This window comes from Mirounga angustirostris, unplaced genomic scaffold (genome assembly GCF_029215605.1).
Source record: "Mirounga angustirostris isolate CCGP_5_RB_7025 unplaced genomic scaffold, mMirAng1.0.hap1 SCAF_1, whole genome shotgun sequence".
Lineage (NCBI taxonomy): Eukaryota > Metazoa > Chordata > Mammalia > Carnivora > Phocidae > Mirounga > Mirounga angustirostris.
The window spans coordinates 137159496-137180667 of record NW_026991709.1 but is presented as its reverse complement, the minus strand read 5'-3'; the positions used below and the strand labels follow the sequence as shown (position 1 = coordinate 137180667).

General features: G+C 40.6%; 2 protein-coding genes across 8 annotated transcripts in view; one reads left to right on the top strand and one right to left on the bottom strand.

Annotated features, from left to right (window-relative positions):
• The window catches only part of NKIRAS1 (NFKB inhibitor interacting Ras like 1), a 36747-nt gene extending 18827 nt beyond the window's left edge, over positions 1 to 17920 (top strand). Inside the window, exons 3-6 of one of the 5 annotated variants that reach the window (XR_010410763.1) lie at positions 6746 to 6987; positions 12894 to 13001; positions 16394 to 16537; positions 17236 to 17920. Coding sequence is in view for 4 of the 5 variants with exons in the window: in XM_045903884.3 (XP_045759840.1) it covers positions 6746 to 6987; positions 12894 to 13136 (485 nt within the window). In the remaining variant the exon portion in view is untranslated. Of the gene's footprint in view, positions 1 to 6745; positions 6988 to 7124; positions 8698 to 10008; positions 11409 to 12893; positions 14992 to 16393; positions 16637 to 17235 lie in introns of those variants that run through there. The other 4 variants (XM_054504445.2, XM_045903884.3, XM_064588576.1 and 1 more) reach the window with 4 other exon arrangements.
• Positions 14787 to 21172, bottom strand: part of UBE2E1 (ubiquitin conjugating enzyme E2 E1) — a 79735-nt gene continuing 73349 nt past the window's right edge. For all 3 annotated transcript variants that reach the window (XM_045903881.2, XM_054504444.1, XM_045903882.3), the window contains 3 exons: positions 17917 to 18049; positions 16635 to 16782; positions 14787 to 15582 (listed from right to left, as the gene is read on the bottom strand). In XM_045903881.2, coding sequence (XP_045759837.1) covers positions 15485 to 15582; positions 16635 to 16782; positions 17917 to 18049 — 379 coding nt within the window. In that variant the 3' untranslated portion in view covers positions 14787 to 15484. The remainder of the gene's footprint in view (positions 15583 to 16634; positions 16783 to 17916; positions 18050 to 21172) is intronic.

The following is a 21172-nucleotide window of genomic DNA, read 5'->3' as shown; positions in this document are numbered from 1 at the left end:
GAGGATATCTGTACATGGCACTAAGTTCTAGGGCATTGCTGGTGGCATTTTGATTGGCTCTTTTATAGGAAAGGACTTAGATGAGCCATGGCTGTATCCACACAAGTTAGTGTTCTTTTTCCCTTGACTCATGGTTAGAGGGCCGATATAATCAGTTTGGCAGTCTAAAACCAGTTTGATCACATGATGTATGTGCCTTGTGGTGTGTGGAACTTCCTAGGTGTCAAATGGGAGCAGATCAGGCAGTTACTGATGCTGCTAGGATGTCAGTATAGCAAAGGGGCATGCCAGCTCCCTTCATTATGTTTCAACCCGCCTTTCATTGCAGTGCCCACTGTGCTTATAAAAGCATGCAGCCAGTTTTGAACTTTGCATGGGGGTAAGGGCCCTGATTTTTGCTAAATGTCTGCCTCAGTATTCCCAGTGTGTGAGACAGGCCTATGCACTGAGACATAGAAAACAGTATGAGAGGCCACAGGGTCCCATATTCCACATATCCTTCCATAATTCTCCCCATAATGGGTTCTGTAAAACTTTCCAGTCATCCTGAGCCCATCAGGCCCTTATAGACAGCCTAACTATCCATGCAGAGAGTAAGGGGTCAAGTTTCATGCATACATACCATCTAGGCAGCTCTCAATTCAGCCCATTGGCTGCTTTTATTATCTGTAGTCTCAAACCAGATAGTATCAGTCTGGAGTGGGATTATTACTGCAGTTAGTGCCTAGGATTCCTTCTAGGAGAGCCACCCATATACCAAGCATCTTCAGAAATAGGGTATGTGCCTTCCTTTACTTGTGAGGGGGTCTCCGTAGGAGGCTTTTGGGGGGTGATCATTAAAGGTTTCATATTCTGCTGGCTCCAAGATACCATGTAATTCAACGCTCCCAGGGGACCGTTGGCAAGAACACTGTTGTAGGTAAGCATGCCATCTTTGCAGTGTAGGGGCTGGTGTTACAGCAGAGGCCAGTCTTGTGAATATATAATCTAGCCACCCCGTTATAGGCAACCCAGTCTGGACAGTTACTGGAAGAGTGGCAGTAGGACCTCCACTTGTTGAAGGGCCTTATAGCCCCCTATACTTGTTGTTCAATAGGAAAGTATCGTATCTTTGTTCCCTTCCAGAGTTGTGACCAAAAGTTCAATAGGGTTAACTTTCCATGCTGTTCCTGCCAAAATGCCCAACTTATCCCATTTGGCATAGTGGTCACATCTAGGGTCATGGGGATACTAGGTAAAGGCATTCCTAAGGCCTGTGCTTGAGTAACTAATAGCTTGGTCAAAGCCAGCTTGATGTTCTGCCCAAGGCCAATGGGCTGCCTTTTTCACCAGATGGTATAAAGAGTACAGGCATTGTGCTAGATTGGGCTTACGGCCCTATAGTACCCTAGGAGATCTAGGAACCCTTGCAGTTGCCTGTCTTAGGAATCGGAAACTGTTGGATCTTGTCAGTCACAGAGCCCAGTATGAGACACATCTTAACCTGACCAGGTAACCTCCCAAAACTTGACTGCTGGCCCAGGGCCTTATACTTTTCTGTGGATTGATGGCACGTCCTTGCTTGTTCAGATGAGAGCAGAGACTGTTCAAGTAAGACTCTAACAGAAGTCTTCAGAGGTTAGCATCACATCATTGACATAATGGAACCTTTTAACTGTGAGTAGTGGTGGATATAAAGACAAATCACGAGCAGTCCTACCATGATAGATAGTGGGGCTGTGCAAATATCCTTGTGGCAATACCTGGAATGCCCATTGTCAACCATCCCATGTGACTCAGGATGCAAAGGAATACTAAAGAAAGCATTGGGGGGGGGGTAGTGCCTGGGTGGCTTAGTCGGTTCAGCCCTGACTCTTGGTTTCCGCTCAGGTCCTGATCTCAGGGTCATGGGATCGAGCCCTGCATCAGACTCTGTGCTCAGCTGGGAGTCTGCTTGAGATTCTCTGTCCCTTTGCTACCCACCCCCCACATGTGCTCATGTGCGCACGCGTGCTCTCTCAAATAAATAAAATTTTTTTTTTAAGATTTTATTTGAGAGAGAGAGCACAAGCAGGGGGCGTGGCAGGCAGAGGGAGAGGGAAGCAGGCTCCCTACTGAGCACAGAACCTGATGCAGGGCTCGATCCCACGACCCTGAGATCAGGACCTGAGCTGAAGGCAGACGCTTAACCAACTGAGCCACCCAGGTGCCCCTCAAATAAATAAAATCTTAAAAAAAAAAAGCATTGGCTAAATCCAAAACCACATGGTAAGAGCCTACAGCATGTACTATTTGTTCAGGGATTTGGGTAATATTAGGACAACCTTACTTAGTTCTCTGTGAACCATGATCATTCTCCAGGTGCCGTCTGGTTTCTTCACAGGCCATACAGCACTATTATAGGGATTTTTTGCTGGCCTGATTATTTGTACTCTTGCTAATTCCCATATAGTGGCAGGTATTTCCTCAAATCCTCCTAACAACCAGTATTGCTTTACATTTATAACCTGGGGAGGGGTAACAGGATCCCAATTTGCATTTCCCCTTAAGACAGTTTTAATTACTGTAAATCGAAAGTGAAATTCTCCTACAGAGCTTTGTAGTAGTTTTTTCCCAGAAGAATATATATGGCTAATATATTCTCCAGTGTTGGAGAAATGAAAACCTCATAAGGAGCAGTTGGGCTTTTATTCTCAAGTGTACTGTTGTGCATTTCACCCTTATGCTCTTCTTTTCTTTTTTTAAGATTTTACTTATTTGTCAGAGAGAGAGCACAAGCAGGGTGAGCAGCAAGCAGAGGGAGAAGCAGACTCCCCGCTTAGCAAGGAACCCGATGTGGAACTTGATCCCAGGACCCCAGGATCATGACCTGAGCCGAAGGCAGCCGCTTAACTGACTGAGCCACTCAGGCGTCCCTAGAGCTTTTTTTTTTTTTTTAAGATTTTATTTATTTATTTGACAGAGAGAGACAGAGAGGGAACACAAGCAGGCGGAGTGGGAGTCCCCTGGGGGACATAAAATGTGGCAACTTTTTTTTTTTTAAGATTTTATTTATTTATTTGACAGAGGGAGAGAGAGCGAGAGAGGGAACACAAGCAGGGGGAGTTGGAGAGGGAGAAGCAGGCTTCCTGCCAAGCAGGGAGCCCGATGCGGGGCTCGATCCCAGGACCCTGGGATCATTACCTGAGCCAAAGGCAGCCGCTTAATGACTGAGCCACCTAGGCGCCCCTAGAGCGTTTTTTTTTTAATACAAATTTTAGCAGTACCATCCAGAGGTAGAAAATACGACATAACTATAATGCATACATATGGACACACAGAAACACACAGATACAGAGACTTTATAGCTTAAAATTACTGCCATGAAATAGGTACAAAACTCACTCGTGAATGTTGGATCTAAATTTGGTTTTTTTGGTAGATGGAATAAGGTAAGGTAACCTGTCTGGATGGCTTAAGCTTTTTCCACTTGTATTTGGAGAAGATACTTAAGATTTATATGTCCTTTTAACAGAGAGAAAACCAAATTCTAATTTTTCACCAGCTTTTGATATTAAAACTCATTTTAATATAAATTCATTTTAATCTTAGCCAGCTTGACCACACATAATATTCCTTTCTAAATAATCCTTTTCCACAGACCTTCTACAACTTTCTCCATTCTGATTTTGTCCTGTTTTTTTTCTCTTCAGACCACCAGATGCTCTTTAGGACAAAATTATTTTTTATTCCTCAACAAAAAAGCATCTCCATTTTTCATACCTTCTCCTACTGAAAACACATCCTACTTACCTGGCATACAAAGATACTTCCCATGAGTTCCATGGTTTAGCATCCCAGGCTGGCTTCAGATGATGGTTGTAATCAAAAGTTGCCACATTTGGGGCGCCTGGGTGGCTCAGTTGTTAAGCGTCTGCCTGCGGCTCAGGTCATGGTCCCAGGGTCCTGGGATCGAGCCCCGCATCGGGCTCCCTGCTTGGCAGGAAGCCTGCTTCTCCCTCTCCCACTCCCCCTGCTTGTGTTCCCTCTCTCGCTCTCTCTCCCTCTGTCAAATAAATAAATAAAATCTTAAAAAAAAAAAAAAAGTTGGGCGCCTGGGTGGCTCAGTTGGTTAAGCGACTGCCTTCGGCTCAGGTCATGATCCTGGAGTCCCGGGATCGAGTCCCGCATCGGGCTCCCTGCTCCGCAGGGAGCCTGCTTCTCCCTCTGACCCTCCCCGCTCTCGTGTGCTCTCTGTCTCTCTCATTCTCTCTGTCTCAGACAAATAAATAAAATCTTTAAAAAAAAAAATAAAAAAAGTTGCCACATTTTATGTCCCCCAGGGCGCACAAAGTGACAGATACACTGAAGTCTCAATTTGTGCATCCTGGGTTTAGATAGTATCTACCAAATTAGAAACCAAAAGAGATGTGGATATAGTCTCCTGTCCTTCTCCAGTTGTAATTCTTTATCCAACTGCCTTATTTCATTTCTGACACTAGCCAGACATTGATGGTCACCTGAAGGGCCCATAGGAGCAGCCAACCAACCAGGGCCACTGCTTGGCGGCCTTCCTTACCCCAGTGGGTCATGCAACTTTGTAATAGCTCTAATCCATTTGGCATCTTCAGGATGTCCCCATACTCATTCAGCAGTCCATAGGCATCAAGCAAACAGATTGTCCCACATTAATGTGGTCAGCCACTCCAGGGTTTCCCCCAACAGAAGCTTCGTTTCCCTGCCCATTCTTCAGTCTCTGGGCTCCTCCTGGCTGGCTCACCAATTGTTCTATGAAAGGGAGGTAATATGCAAAATGATATGCAAAGGCTGAAGGAGCCATAAGACTGAAGAAAAAGGCCAAGAAGTCCAGCTTGACAAAAAATGGTTTGTTAAAGGGGCTTCTGGACAGAAGTCCCTCTTGGGCAGCTGCAAGACAAGTATATCTCTGCAACCCCACCTCCTATAAGACCTGCTTTTACAGCCCTAAAGGCTGAGGCGTACGGGCTGGGAGACCACCTGGGAAGGAATGTTTGAGAATCATAATCTCCAGAGCAGATCAAGGACATTATGCCCCAAGGGTGTGGTTAAGGGTGTGGCTGAACAGAAAGAATGGGGCAGGGAAGACTGTGCTCTAGAAGGCTTCAGATCACAGAGTGGTCATGGCAGATTTGTCCAAGATGCCATTAGTCTGGTTCACACAACAGTGTAAACATAACTTTTATATTCACCGCGAAACCAAAAAATTTGAGACTGACTTTATTGTGATACTCACTTTATTGCAGAGGTCTGGAACAGAACCAGCAATATCTCTGGGATATGTCTGTATGTTTTATTGGCATAGGATGTTATCCACATGATTTTATTTCTGGATATAGCTCATATTTAAATATGAAGATAGTTCCTGGGACCCTAGATACCTACCTTATAAGCCTCTTCACTGTTCATTAAAATTCAAAGTGTTATTCTCCCCTTAATTCCCTTATCAACAAATGATTATTGAATACTTGGCTATGTACACAGAATGGTTTGTTTCTCTCAAAGATGTGGGACTAGTTGACGAGACAAAACTTACACAAATGCAACAAAGAAAAATGCATTATGAAAGGATCACTCAGGCCAGAGAGGAACAGAAACTGGGACATCAGTTATGAGATGAGCTCATTCATTCATTCAGCAAACATTTACTAAGGACTTTCTATGGATGTAAGTCAGTTTGTTAGTCCTCACAGCTATAAAGACAGATTATGCAGTCTTGGCTCAGAGTTTACAGTCCAGCTTTTGAGGGGACAGATAATGAAAGACTGAAGTATAAAATGGTATTACTGTACAAGGAACAGTAGGAGCAGAAAGTTGAGAAGGGGATAATCAGGAGAGGATCCATAGAGTTGACATTTCAGTGAAGTTTGGGAAGTAGACTAGGTCTTTTACCAGGTGTTTACTGAGCTATTGCAGTAGTTCAGGTGAAAATAATAAGCCAACAGGAATGAAGGAGGCAACAGATTAAACTGGTGTTCCAGCAGCAGAATGGCTGATTTTTGATAACTTTCCTGTAGTCTTCTTGGTCAGCAAGAACTCTGAAGACAGCCAGGGAGATGGCGATCAAGGGAAGAAAGCAAGGAGGCGGAACAAGTGTAGGGAGGAAAAATAAGTTTTGTTAGTTTGAAGTATTTGCATGACAATGACATTCACATATAAACCCCAGTAGGCACTTGAGAACTAAAGCCTGGTGCTCAGGTCCAGACAGGACATACCAATTTTTGAGTCCCTTAAACAGACTCTGGAAATACTGGAAGTTGTACAGAATTAAGGCAGCAAAGTTACCCCAGGTCCTGTCCTTGGCTGTGATGGAGAAGAAAATGGAGAGCTACTTAGTTGTTGAAGCTACTTTTAAAATCAGCCTTTAATTCTCCAATTTTCGTACTAAGTTCTTTGACTCTGTTAAGTTACTTTTTAAAAATTACCTAATAGTAAGTCTCATTGCCAAATTTTTATTTCTACTTTTATTTCTATACAGAAGAAATCTATTTTAATACCGCTTTGTTCACTTACTATAACACCTTTCACTTTAAAGAAATTTAGTAGATGGAAATGCGATTCTTATATGTAGTAAATAGGGAAAATAGAAAGCCAACTTCTAGAGGAGAAGAAAATACTCACCAATTGGTACTAAGTTATCCAAAAAGAATAATATTTTTTCTTTATTGAGGTTTAATTGACTTAACACTTTATTAATTTCAGGTATACAATGTAATGGTTCGATATCAGAGTAATTTCTTTTTAATCCCAGGAATGGAAGATTGTGAAACAATGGAAGATGTATATATGGCTTCAGTGGAAACAGATCGGGGAGTAAAGGAACAGTTACATCTTTATGACACCAGAGGCTTACAGGAAGGCGTGGAGCTACCAAAGCATTATTTTTCATTTGCTGATGGCTTTGTTCTTGTGTACAGTGTGAATAACCTTGAATCCTTTCAAAGAGTAGAGCTTCTGAAGAAAGAAATTGATAAGTTTAAAGACAAAAAGGAGGTAAGTGGGTCTGTTAAAAATGCTAACTATGAATTGTAATATTTAAATTGTAGCATGAACTTTTGGGCAGTTAAAATATTTAAAAAACATTAAGTTGTATTCACAGTATCTGTAATCTTCATAATATTTTTTCTTAGCCCAGGAAATACAGGATTGAACGAATTCAATCAGGACCAGCGTTTGACTTTCTGCTTTTGCTTGTTACCATGTGCAGGTTGAACTTTAATGACACTGTGTCTCAAATACTATGTAGTTCACTTCATATTGTTTGGGATCGTTTCCTAGGGCTCTCTTTGTCTCATTGGCTAAATAGGATTCTTGTTTTCAGCCTTAGCAGAAAATAATAAATATAAATATATATAAATAAATAAAATGATTGGATTTTCCTCATTTACTACTGAGAAATAAGTGCCTTACCGTGATCTGTAGCCTTAAATCTGGCCCATACCTATCCTTTTCGTCTTATTTTTATCATTTTGTTCCTCTGTCACTGTACTCCTGGGATACTGGTATACCCTTTGTTTTATTCAACGTGATGATTTTATTCCCCTGTTAAGTCTTTGTCAATTGCTGGTTCCCTCCCTGGAACTCTGAACGCAGCTCTTTCTCCAGATCTTCACACAGCTGACTCCCTGTCATCTAGGGAACCACATAATATATTGGTTAACAGCACTGGCTAGATGTTCTTAACCTAGATTTTTGTATTTTATTTATTATGTTAAGCTTATTTTGAGATAATTGTAGATTCATATGCAATTTTAAGAAATAATAGAGATATCTTACCCAGTTCCACCGGTGCTAACATTGTACAAAACTCGTATAATGTTAACACCAAGATATTTAGGTTTATAGCCAAGATACAGAACAGTTCCGTCATTGCAAGGATCCCTCCTGTTATCTTTTTTTGCCACACCCACTTTCCTCCCATCCCCCTCCCCTTAATCCCTGACTAATCTGTTTTCCATTTCTATAACCTTGTCATTTCACGAGTGTTAACATAAATGGACTCATACAGTGCGTAACCTTTTGGCATCAGCATTTTTCACTCAGCATAACTCTCTGGAGGGTCATCCAAGTTATTGCATGTATCAGAAGTTCATTCCTTTTTATTGCTGAGTGATATTCCATGGTATTTATGTACCAAAGTTTATTTAACCATTCACTTGTTGAAGGACATCTGGGTTGTTGATATCTTATTATTTTGAATACTTATTTGCTTTGTGAATAGATTACAGTTACAAGGTTCAGTCTTCAGAAGACATAGAGGCAGGTAATGGATGCTCTCCTCCCACCTGTTTCCCATTTTTCCCACCTAAACAGATAAATGCTGTTATTTTCTTAGGGTATCCTTCATATTCTCCTCCCTGCCCCCCAAAAGTTGAAAGAATGATTTATTGAACCACTCATAGTTGATACTCGAATCTTGGCTCTGCTTCTCAACTTTCTGCCTCAGTTTCCTTAACCGTAAAATGGGGATAATAGTACCCTTCTCATATGGTGGTTAGGGAGATTTAAGAAGCACATTCATTCAACAAATGCTTATTGAGCAACTACTATATGCCTGGCATTGTTTTAGGTAAAAGGTACGGAGAATACAATAGACAAACAAATGTGTATTATGAAGAGGGCGCCTGGGTGGCTCAGTTGGTTAAGCGACTGCCTTCGGCTCAGGTCATGATCCTGGAGTCCCTGGATCGAGTCCCGCATCGGGCTCCCTGCTCGGCAGGGAGTCTGCTTCTCCCTCTGACCCTCTCCCCTCTCATGTGTTCGCTTTCTCATTCTCTCTCTCTCTCAAATAAATAAAATCTTTAAAAAAAAGATGTATATCATGAAGAGTCAGATGCTATGTAGAAAAGTAAAGTAGAGCAGGGTGCAAAGGTACTGTTTTTCTGTAGGGCAATCTGGGAAGGCCTCCCTGATAAGGTAACTTTTAGCAGAGATTTGAAGGAAGTGAGGGAGGGAGCCAGGCCCATGTGGTGGAGGAGTGCTGCGGGTGGAGGGACTAGCTGGTGCAAGGGTCTGGGAAAGTTTGCTTTGTCATGTTCAGGAACAACAGTGAGGCCAGAGTGGGCTAGGAGGAGTATGGTAGGAGATGAAGGCCACGCTTCGGATCAGAAGCCACTGATTTTGAGCAAAGGAAAGACATGATCTAGCTTAGGTTGCATTTATTTATTTATTTTCATGTTTGATTTAAAAAAACATTGGATAGTGATTGCACATGGCTCAGAAGTAAAAATGATACATAAAAAGGACTATTGTGAGGTCTAGTTCCCACCCCTGTCCTCAGCCACCGAGTTCCTTTATCTCAAGCCTACTATTCATTTATTTTTTTATTCATTTATTGATTGATTGTAAACTCTGTGCCCAACATGGGGCTTGAACTCATGACCCTGAGATCAAGAGTCACATCCTACACCACCTGAGCCAGCCATGTGCCCCTCAAGCATGCTTTTTAAATATTTTACCACTTGTTTTGGGGCATCCTTCCAAAGTTTTAGATAAATACAAGCAAATAGGAATATACGTATAGTTTTCCCCCACCCCCACTTTCTTACACCAAAGGTAGCATAGTGTTCGGCACCTTACATTCATGTAATATATCTTGGGAGTCCTTTCCATAGCAGTCCTCAGATTCCTTTTATAATTTTTTCTATTTTTAATTTTTATTTTTTTTAAGATTTTATTTATTTGACAGAGAGGGGGAACACAAGCAGGGGGAGTGGCACAAGCAGGGGGAGTGGGAGGGAGAAGCAGGCCTCCCACTGAGCAGGGAGCTTGATGCGGGGCTCCATCCCAGGACCCTGGGATTATGACCTGAGTTGAAGGTAGATGCCTAACAACTGAGCCACCCAGGTGCCCCTAGATTCCTTTTTTTTAAAAGTGATGCATATTCATTGCATGGGTGTATACTTACTTAACCAGGTCCAAATTGATGGATACTTGGGCTATTTATAGTCATTTGCTATTATGAACTGTGCTACAATGAATAATCTTACATACTTATTATTTTGTATGTTTTAGGGTATAGTTGTAAGATCAGCCAAAATGGGGTTTTTGAATCAAAGGATATATTGCCAAATTACCTTCCATAACAAGGGTATGAAAGTGCCTGTTCTCCAGTCTTGACAACAGTGTGTGCTTGTGGATTTTGTGCATCTTCTGGGTGAGAATGGTACTTTAGTAGTTTGTTTCCTTAATATGAATAAGGCTAAACATCTTTTGACTTGTTTTAAAATGTTCATTTTGGCTGCTGTGTTGACAACAGGCAACATAGTTGAGGGACAAGGTGAGAAGCAAGTTTTGTGAAATACTATTGCTCTGGAGCACTTAAACAGTTACCAATTGAGGAGAAACCACTTTAAAAATAGGGAGTGATCTAACTATGTCATGGTGCAGATAGGTCAGAAAAGCTGAGGGCAAAGACGTGGCCAGCCTTTAGAAACTTGGGATGTCTTTTTTTTTTTTTTTTAAGATTTTATTTATTCATTCGAGACACAGAGATCGAGCGAGCGAGCGTGAGCAGGGGGAGAGGCAGAGGGAGAAGCAGCCTCCCCGCCGAGCCAAGAGCCGGACATGGGGCTCGATCTCAGGACCCTGGAATCATGACCCGAGCCGAAGGCAGATGCTTAACCATCTGAGCCACCCAGGCACCCCGAAACTTGGGATGTCTTAAGAACACAGTAAAACAGTGAGATGAAGTTTGATTGGACTGGATATAAGGATTAAACACAGCAAAGATAGCTCTTTGAAAGAATTTTGAGTCAAAGGGTAAATATATTGTCCTATAAAGGGAAACGGAGCTGGAGAAGGATGTGTAAAAGAGGGCTTTTTTAAGCGAGAGCTAGTGTTTGTATGCTCATGGAATGATTCGATAGAGAGGAGAAAATTGATGGGGAGGGGAATAATTGCTGGAGTGACAGTCTTGTCTAGGACAGAGGATGGGTTCTAGAAGATGGTAGGTTGTTAGATGTGGTGGTGGATGGAGGTGAAAGTTTAAATTGCTTCTGTTTTCTTACTGAAATAGTATGGACATCAGCTGAGAGTAAGGGGGGAAAGAAGAGATGTTGGAGGTTGAAGAGGGTCAAGGTAGGAGCTGTTAATATATTTGCTGGAGAACACCAGCTCACTTAAAGTCACTGGTTATTGAATTGGGACCAGCCAGGAGGGCTGTTTTTTTCCCCTCCATCCATGTTCAGTAGGTGGTGTAGGCACAGTCCAATTAAGAGTTAAATTTAAGGTGGGGGGTTGGCCAGGTGAATATAATGGGATGATGATGTCAAGGTAGTAAAAGAATCTAAACTGGGCCAAGAACTGAGGACAGGAGGAGGGTTGAAGGACAGTGATCAAGGTAAGAGAGACAGTGGGTTGTAGGTCCTTCTGGTGTTGAGGATTGTTGTAGTCAGGGTGTTAGGCATGAACTAGGAAGGTACGGGTGGGAGTGGGATTCCTGGAATTGGGACTATAGAGGGGAACAATTACAATGGCAGGAGTAGGATGTGTTCATGGGAGTGAATGGCCGAAGAAGTCAGGAGGACGATTAAGGCTATTTGGGAAGGGTCATCCATATGGTTAGTGAAGTCACTAGGACTTAACGATAGAAATAGTGTGGGAGTGACCATGAGCCAGGTCTGTAATGAGTAGCAACAGGGTGGGGGTGGGAAACAGGTAGTAGGTAGTACAGACTAATAGTACCAGCCTTCAGTTTTAGGGTTCTTAGAGGACATTATTGGAGGCAGCACCGAGGGGCAAGGATACACCTTAACATCCCCTGTGCCCACTGTGGTAGTGAGTACTACAGAGCTGAGCCAGTTTCAGCTAGGAAAGATGAAGAGAACATCCAAAGCAGAGATGGGGACACAAGAAGGGGATTTTGTTAAAGTCTAGGGGCAACATGGAACAGTTTCTGCAACTGGATCAGACTAGGTGATAACATGTGAAGATGAAAATGTGGGTGATGAATGACAGGAGGACCTGAAGGGATAGATCCTGTTGAGAAATGAAGGAATATGAGACTTGCCAAGAAAACCAGAGCTCTGGGGCCTGTTCCATCCTACCTAGGAGGCATGGTCTAACTGGAGCACGGAGAGCTCCGTTTTAAGGCAGGAACACAGCAATGGCTTAAATGTCCTAGTTCAAAGCTGCTCCTCAGAGATGCCTTCTCTTAAAACTCTTACTGCCCTTCTTCTACTTTCCATGATCTTGTTTTGTCTTTATACAGTCAAGGGTCTGAAAATTGGATACTCTCTCTCCTCCAGACCTCCCCTTGTCCTGGACTTTGACGGCCTTGTAACTGCCATATTCTGGGGGCCTGAAACTGCATGGTGTGCAGTAAGCACTCAGCTTAAGGGAATGTGACTGCCTTACTTTTTTTTTTTTTTTTAGATTTTTATTTTTATTTTTGACAGAGAGAGACACAGCGAGAGAGGGAACACAAGCAGGGGGAGTGGGAGAGGGAGAAGCAGGCTTCCCGCTGAGCGGGGAGCCCGATGCGGGGCTCGATCCCAGGACCCTGGGACCATGACCTGAGCTAAAGGCAGACGCTTAACCGACTGAGCCACCCAGGCGCCCCGACTGCCTTACATTTAGTGTAAAATACTCCTCTGGGTCCATACATTCAACAAATGTTTAGTGCTTGCATCAGGCACTGGTCTATGATCAGGAATAATGTGAACAGACTGGAGTGACTTCACTTACTGATCATTTAAAATGTTTCCTAGTTAACAAGCTGTATAGCATCTGCATTTTTAACAAAAATGCATTCAGGAAGAATGAAGTTATAACTCAGGTCACATCTGAGGATCAGTTCTGAAGCAGCAGTTCTATTCAAAAGGACAGTTTTCTTGATTTTTTTATTTTGCCTAGGAACTAATGTTGGCAAAGTGTCATCTTTTTTATTTTCCTTTCAGGTAGCAATTGTCGTATTAGGAAACAAAATTGACCTTTCTGAGCAGAGACAAGTGGATGCTGAGGTGGCACAGCAATGGGCAAGAAGTGAGAAAGTACGCCTGTGGGAGGTAACGGTTACAGATCGGAGAACTCTGATTGAGCCATTCACTCTCTTAGCCAGCAAACTTTCCCAGCCCCAGAGCAAATCGAGCTTTCCTTTGCCTGGGAGGAAAAACAAAGGGAACTCTAGCTCTGAGAACTAAAAATCAGTAATGCTACAACTGTCTGTTGAATAGATTGCCTTTAGGTGTCCATGAGCATATTTAAAACAAGGCATTTGCATCTACCTTTGGTCCTTAGGAAGCCTTTAAGGAAGTAATGTACTTTATAATTAAATTATTTGGGCTAAGTTTATTGCCTGATATGAAGTGATTATTTGCATTGTCATTGTTTGAAACTTGTCCCTGAACTTGGCACCTAAATTTTTGTTGCATTTGTCCAAAGAGTAAAATAAAGTTTGGGTAGTATGTAGATATGTCTGTAAGACCAGTAGCTCCACAACCCCCAACTTGTTTCAGAAGCCATTTTTCTGTGTAACTTTATGCAAACTTCTCAGCTCAAATATAATTTTTTTAAGAAGTTCATTAATCATCTAATGTCCAGAATTATAAAATGACATTTTTAGATCACAAACGGTAAACAATTTAGGTGTTAAATTTTATCTCATGGAGACCTTGCTAAATAGAACAAAACCTATGATTTAACTTTGTTCAAATTATGTTTAGCATGACTTGAGGTAGTAGGTGGTGTAAATATGTTCAAAGCATTTGCTCTTTAGAAAACCACTAAGTATTGAAGGACACTAAAGCTTCCATTTCCACAAGTATTACTATACCTTCTTCAACAGTTTTCTGGATACACAGTCATGTGGAATAAAATGTATCATAAAAATATTGGACTTCAGGTTAGATACTGGAGTTTGTGCTATGGTATTCTTTGAAGATTTTGGCAATATCCGAGCAGTGGGACTAACTGTATTTCACAAGCTGACGATACTGTAACTAATTTTAGAAGTAGGAAGCAAGCTACTTAGTATTTCAACTGGCAAAGCAGTTTTTTGTTTTTAGAAGTGGGGGCATGGAGCAGAGGGAAAGTGAAAGAATCTTAAGCAGGTTCTGTGGCTGGATCTCACAACCGTGAGATCATGACCTGAGCCACAATCAAGAATCGGATGCTTCACCACCTGAGCCACCCCTCAGCTATTTGATCTATATGTAAAATATGAAATAAGCTGTTCAGCAAAGACATGTTAAAAAAAAACTAGTACACTTTTTTAAGTAAACTCTACCCATGGGGCTCAAAGTCAGGACCCCAAGATTAAGAGTCTCTACCAACATTTCTGAAGTGGAGTACTTTCAAGGCTAGGTTCAGTGAATTTAAAGTCAATTGGTTCATTTCTGTGAGAGTTCAAACCAAGAACTGCATAATACAAAACCTGCAAATCAGCTAGTGTTGCTTCCATTTAACTGGCTAAAATTCCTCATCACAAATACATTTTTTTGCCAAAAAACTATTCAGATAATGGCTAAGTCATGCCCTGAGGTTGATCTCGGTTTCTTTCCTATTATTTTTACAGAGATGAATAAATACAGTGATTTAATAAGAAAGTTTCTCTGGGGTAGATGCAAAGCAACAGAACTGCTGGATATATGTACATTTAGGTACTGCCAAATTGCCCTCTCAGGGAGATGTATTAATAGTCATGAGAATCCATCTTTAAGACACCTCAAAAACGGAATAGCATACCAAACCTAACCTAGTCTGTACTACTTGTAGGTTGTGTAGTAGCAAAACTTTAGAAGAATCTGCAAACTACAAACACAGGCAAAAGAAAGTAAATGAATACAGCAGTGTTAGGTGGTTGTTTTAATATTGTTTATTAGCACAGTAACAAATGCAGACTTAAGTAGTCCACAACATATAACCAATCCACTGAGCAACTCCTATTCCACACCTTACAGTTAACAGCTTAAGGTATTTTACTACAGGTTTTCACAAGTCGTGATTCAAACCTCTTGTCACAATAAAGTAGATTGGCATATAAAATAAAATACATAACTACTCATTTCCTATATGGTGTCTTATAGCCACGTATCCATTTTATATATATGAGATGACAGTCTCTAAAAACTGTTAAATATCAATGTTCCCTCCCAAGAAGGGAAAACAAATTCCAATTTTTTTGAAAAAAAAAAAAAAAAAAAAAAAGTGTAGTCTTGGAAGGACTTTACATAAATGGCCATGTGTGTAACCTGTACAAAATTAATCTATTTTAAATTTACAGACTACAAGCAACTGAACCCAAATGTCTATTCTCTGTACTACATTTCAGCTAATATTGCAGAACTAATGACAGTTTTAAAAGTTGCTATTACCAATTCTGTCTACTGTAGCAAGATACCTTAAGTTACAACAAAATCTTAGGAAATAAGACTGAATAATATCTGTTATAGAAATACCCTACTCTTTACCAACTCCCACCCTCCCCCACCCCTTCAAAATCATAAGCAGCTCTCTGTGACAGACAATGTAAGAATTGTGAAAACCCAATTTATGTAGCGTATCTCTTGGTCCACTGTCTGGCCATTCTGTCATGTTCTGCTCTGTTGGTCATATACTGAGTGGCAATACTTCCCACCAAAGGGTCAGCTGGAAGAAGAGAATGTTTCAAATTTTAGCACATAAATCAGTGACAGCTTGGAAACAAATATGCAAAGTATTTGTGATCAAAACCAGTTTTGAAACACCGTTCCATCATCGTGGCCACCATATGCATGGGGAAAACTTCTTAAAACAAAATGCTCAGGCTTTAGTACTAGTGTAGCTTTATCGTTCATTCTATTTTTCTCCCAACAAACACCACCCAATTGGAAGTATTTTTGCTCTTATGTGTTAGGTAAAGTTCAATAAAAACTGGAATGTTCAAGGCTACGATGAACATGGAATCCAACTGTGTTCACATGACTGTTCAGTGGAACACTGTAAAGTCCTCTAGGCTGTTCCAGTATTGACCTCTAAACTAGTTACTTAGAAAAAGCCAGGTTACTAGGTCAAAACCTGGACCTCAACAATTAAGTAGAGTGTTGCTCCGAAACCTAAACAGAATCTTTAATAATAAAAGGAATAAGCTTCCCCCCAGACCCCACCGCAATCAGTCTGATAATCCCTAAGTATTATCTCACTTTCAAAATTTAACACCAGCTTTGGGGCAAGTACTCAGTGAACCAGCAGGCACAGGAGAGGTTAGGCAGATGACTCAACATTTAGTTAGAAATACGTGGTTTAAAGAGAACTGTATGAAAAATGTGAAAACCTAAGGCAGATTTATAGAAGTCCTAGTTTTAAAACATCTTGTTCCTAGAGCACAGAATTACTGCCTTTTTCAACTAGTAGATTGAACTTCTCGATTAAAACTTTCTTTGAAAAAAGATTAGTTTTTGTCTTTTTTTTTTTTTTTAAGATTTATTTTTTCATTTGAGAAAAAGAACATGAGCAGGAGGGGCAGAGGGAGAAAGAATCCTAAGCAGGGCCCAACACGGCCTAATCCCACAACCTGAGCTGAAAACCAAGAGTCGGACACCCAACCGACTACATGTACATCCAGGTACCCCTACTTTTTGTTCTTTCAAAGCTCTTTGTACTTTATCAAAACAAGTATTTTTCAGGTGAGGAGAAAGAAGGAAAAAAAAAATTAACCTTACCAGGATTACAGTCTGTAAGAAGGGAGCAGATAGAAAGGAGAACTTTAGAAATGGTTAGTGCTGGACTCCAATTATCTTTTAATATGTCCAAGCAAATAACTCCTTGACTGTTAATATTACAGTGATAGATTCTTGTCCGAAATGTAACCTAAAAAAATAAGACAGTATTAAAATTTAAACAGGAAACAATAAAATTTTTCCTAAATTGCTTTTTCAATTGAGTGGCTATAATTTAAAAATGTCTGTTTCTTTAAAAGATGAATAAAGAGTTTAAAGCTGATAAGAGAGGTTAACATACACTCTCAGTCATTTCAATGGTAATATCCATCAACAAAAAGCATGGTAACTTCAGTTTTTTCTCAAATTCATCTTTAGTAGTTTCAGTGTTTTAAATATTTTTAAGTTTGAAATAGCTAAGTGTTTGCTGACCTCTTGTGTTAGCTGGTGGTACTACATGGCCTTAAAGTAAGCTTTATAATAAATTCAAACAGATACAACACAGTGGGTACATAAACAAAAGCAAAATGCTCAGCTGTAAAGGCTGAAAAAAAAAAAAGACGACGACGAGATTTGGTTCTGCTTTTTCTGACTTTTACATTAGATCCTGCAGATATCCCGTCTACGTAGGTCACAGAGTCACTAAAATGGAGTTCCACAAGTGAGGAGCCAGAAATGGGTAAGGATCATAGCAGTAGACAAATTAACACAAGCCATATAAGCCTGTTGCTTTATTCTGGTTTCCTAATTCTTATTTGTGAGACACAAAGAATCATTCAGAAGTAAAAATTACCACTTAGTAAATAAGAATCATAGATTGAGTGTCCCAGGAGATACTACCCTAGATAAGAAAACCCAAAGCCTGGAGGTTAAAAATTTGAGTAAGACCAAAACGTGACAAGGAGCAGAATCCAAAAGTCTTTGGTAGGAGATTCTGACTTTCTAATTACTTTAGTGCACAGATATTTTGACACCATTTTTAACTGTTCAGTAACTTCTTCCCTGTGAGTGGAAAATAGGGGATTGATTCTGGGTTGCTATGTTACTAAAAATAGCAGGATTTTAAGCACCATCAAAACAAAGCACATACTCCTAAGAACTATGGTCTCTGCAAGAGGCAAAGCCCCCTCCCCCCATGCAAGTGTTTTGTGTCCATCCAAATGTACTTAGAGATTCGTTAAGATATAACAGAAATCTACCTTTTGTGATTAAAACTCTATTTTAAAAGCTTCAACAGTCTCTCATGGCAATATGTAAATCTGACTATAAATCAGGAAATTCTTACCTTTGGAGGCTTGAAGGGGTATTCTGGTGTAAAAGTGATATCAAGGAAGAATACACCACCCTCATACACGGATCCTGGAGGCCCCAGAATGGTTGATCGCCATTCATAGATGTTATCACCTTTGGGACCAGCACTGTGAAGTAATACATCAAAAGGTAAGCAGATGGTGGCACCATGCCAAGTTTTTACAGGGCATTAAAAAAAAAGGAAAAAAGATGATCTCTCCTCCCTTTTTGTTTAATGTGTGGATTCTTTCCACAAAACAGAAGAGTCTTTCAGACTCAATCTGATTCTGGACTGCAACAAACCCATCAGCCTTAAGTCAAGTAAACTGAATGATAAAGAATGTTTAAACCACTCTAAGCCTACTTAAGCTGTGAACAAGCAAGAAATTGAATGCTCAAACCTCTCCTCGATTATAAGAAAATGTAAATATTCAGTGGTTTTGCTCACAACTATTCATTTCTGATGACCATTTTAAGAACAAAGTTTCATTTCTGACTCACTGGGGTTCTTGTTCCTTGTTCTTCTATTTCCATAATCTTATCCTAAAAGGAGCCCAATGGATTACATACTTTTTACATTACAAACCATGTTGGGTGGGAGGAGCACAAGGATGACAGAGTATCCAATGGCAAGTTATTCAATTTGCCTTTCAATGTATAAAATGCTATAATCAAGTTCTCTAAAAATTACAGTTGGGATGTTCATTTATCCCTTTCCCTGTTAAATCACTTTTATATTTAGTTATACCATAATACCCTTCCAAAGCATTGTGTTGGCTTGTAGAGTGTTCTGTATCCAAGTACAATAAGAAAAACAGAAAAATATTTACCCTCCAATTCCAAGACCAATGAAGAACTTAATATAACCTGCCCAAACAACTAAGTGTGGGTAGGACTCTGGTATTGAGGAGAGAGGAAAAGATACTAATTTTAGGTACTAATTTTAAAAAGACTTCCCAGAGCATGGACATAACAGTATTCAATTGGTTAACTTACACGTTTTAGCTGAGATTTCTCAAACCTAGCTACAACAGTTGCTTCAAGGATAATGATGTGTGTCAGCCAAACAACAGAAAGGTCTTTACTTGGAGAGACTTGTATATCCCAGTCAATACACAGGATAATTTGTACAGAGCAGGCAAACTGCTATTTTAAATGAATGGATGGTATGAACTGGATTCATTCACTCATTCTTATTAAATGCCCAAGTAGGCCAAGTTAAATGGCAGAGATTTCAATAATGAACAAGACAAAAACTCCTTGTCTTCAAGACGCCCTCTGCTAACTGGCTAGAGATGAGGTTCATTCAATTCCTTCATTTAAGAGAAAGATTAGAGGAAGAGGAAGGGAAAGGGGAAAAAAAATAAAAAGATACCTGCCTGTGGCCTTATACTTTCCACAAACCCACCACATTTTTTTTTCTTTCAGAATGAGTTTACAAAAGAAAACCAGAAAGAAACAGAAGTTGGGGAAGAAAACATGATGTGGCAAAAAAGGAGAGAAAAAATACAGATAGAAGAACATGGGCTAATGGGAAGAGTAGGCCCAAACTGGCCAAAAGGCACAGAGCTTGGACGCTGACTTGAGCACTTACTTACTAGCTATGTGACCTTGAGCAAGTCACTAAACCTAAACCACAAATTCTCAGGAATGTTTTGATCATTAAAATGGTGCAGGGAGGGAGGGGGCGGGGGGGAGAATCTCTGTAGAGAAACAGACCCACAGTAGTCTCATTATTTATTTTTTTTATTCTTATGTTAATCCCCATACATCATTAATTTTAGATGAAGTATTCCATGATTCATTGTTTGTGCATCACACCCAGTGCTCCATGCAGAATGTGCCCTCCTCAATACCCACCACCAGGCTAACCCATCCTCCCACCCCCCTCCCCTCTAGAACCCTCAGTTTGTTTTTCAGAGTCCATCGTCTCTCATGGTTCGTCTACCCCGCACAGTAGTCTCATTAAATGGTAGTATCACAGTTATGAATTATTCCTACTGATTTCAAATAGTATGGGTCCTTTAATATCCTTGTGATTGGTATTCTAAAGAACGTTTTTTTTAAGATTTTATTTATTCATTTGAGACAGAGAGAGAGCAAGCAGTGGGGAGAGGCAGAGGGAGAGGGAGAAGCAGGCTCCCCGCTGAGCCAGGAGCCCAATGTGGGGCTCGATCCCAGGACCCTGGGATCACGACCCGAGCTGAAGGCAGACGCTTAACAATCTGAGCCACCCAGGCGCCCCTCAAGAACTATTTAAAAACTTGTTTTGGAATGGATATATATGGAAAGAGATTATTTCACATGGTCTCTAATATGAAGTCCTGGGTTTTTGTTGTTGTTTAGTTTTAAGATCACTTCCTACTTTTATATATCATCTGACCATAATTTTCACAAGGTGGGATGTAGGGAGAACTTTTAAATCAGCCCTCTACTTCTAGGAACATGCGGTAACCTCTAGTGAAAGGATACTATGCTGATTACAGCTTCATGCCCTGAGGTTAAAACTGGTCTTTGGTCATCTGGTCTGCCTACATATTTGCATCCAGTGTATGTTCTTGGGCAAAAAGTCTATAGACAACTGGGCATTACAGCTAGGACACCTGTTGACCAGACTAGAGTTAACTGAAAAGTGGACTAATGAGGTGAGGACACCACTGATACAGAGGTTGCAGATAACATAACTACCCTATTTAATCTAGTTAATGATATCTAGGGCTTAAAGGCTAAAAGGCAAAGACAATCATCTGCTGTAAACCTCTCTTTTTACAGATGAGGAACCCAGGCCTGAAGGAGAAGCTAGGCCATCTAAAAGCCAGTAATGGCAGCATTCCATACAGTTTTCCTCAGTCAGCTTGGTAATGCTAAGAAAGAGACCCAGAAAAAACTAGCAGTAAAGTCAGTCTCACCCTAGAGGCGACATGTTGACATGGGCCCAATTCTGCTGACCTCTTAGTACAGAAAACAGAACAAAGGTTTAACAATATAGCACTATAAGCAGCTTTTATGGATTGTACAGAAAATTGTAATTTCCGAACTTCATTGTTCCTCAACATAACCTATGGAACTTTCAAGATTCCTGACCCCTCATCCTAGGCCTGCTGAATTTAGAATATTCAGAAGGGACTTAAGAATCTATGGTGATCTTTAAACAGGTCTTGGTTGCTTTTGGGAATCACTGGTACAGGATACTGGAGGACAACCAGTTTAGAACATAAGCTTTAACATTACAGCTCATCACCTATGATATA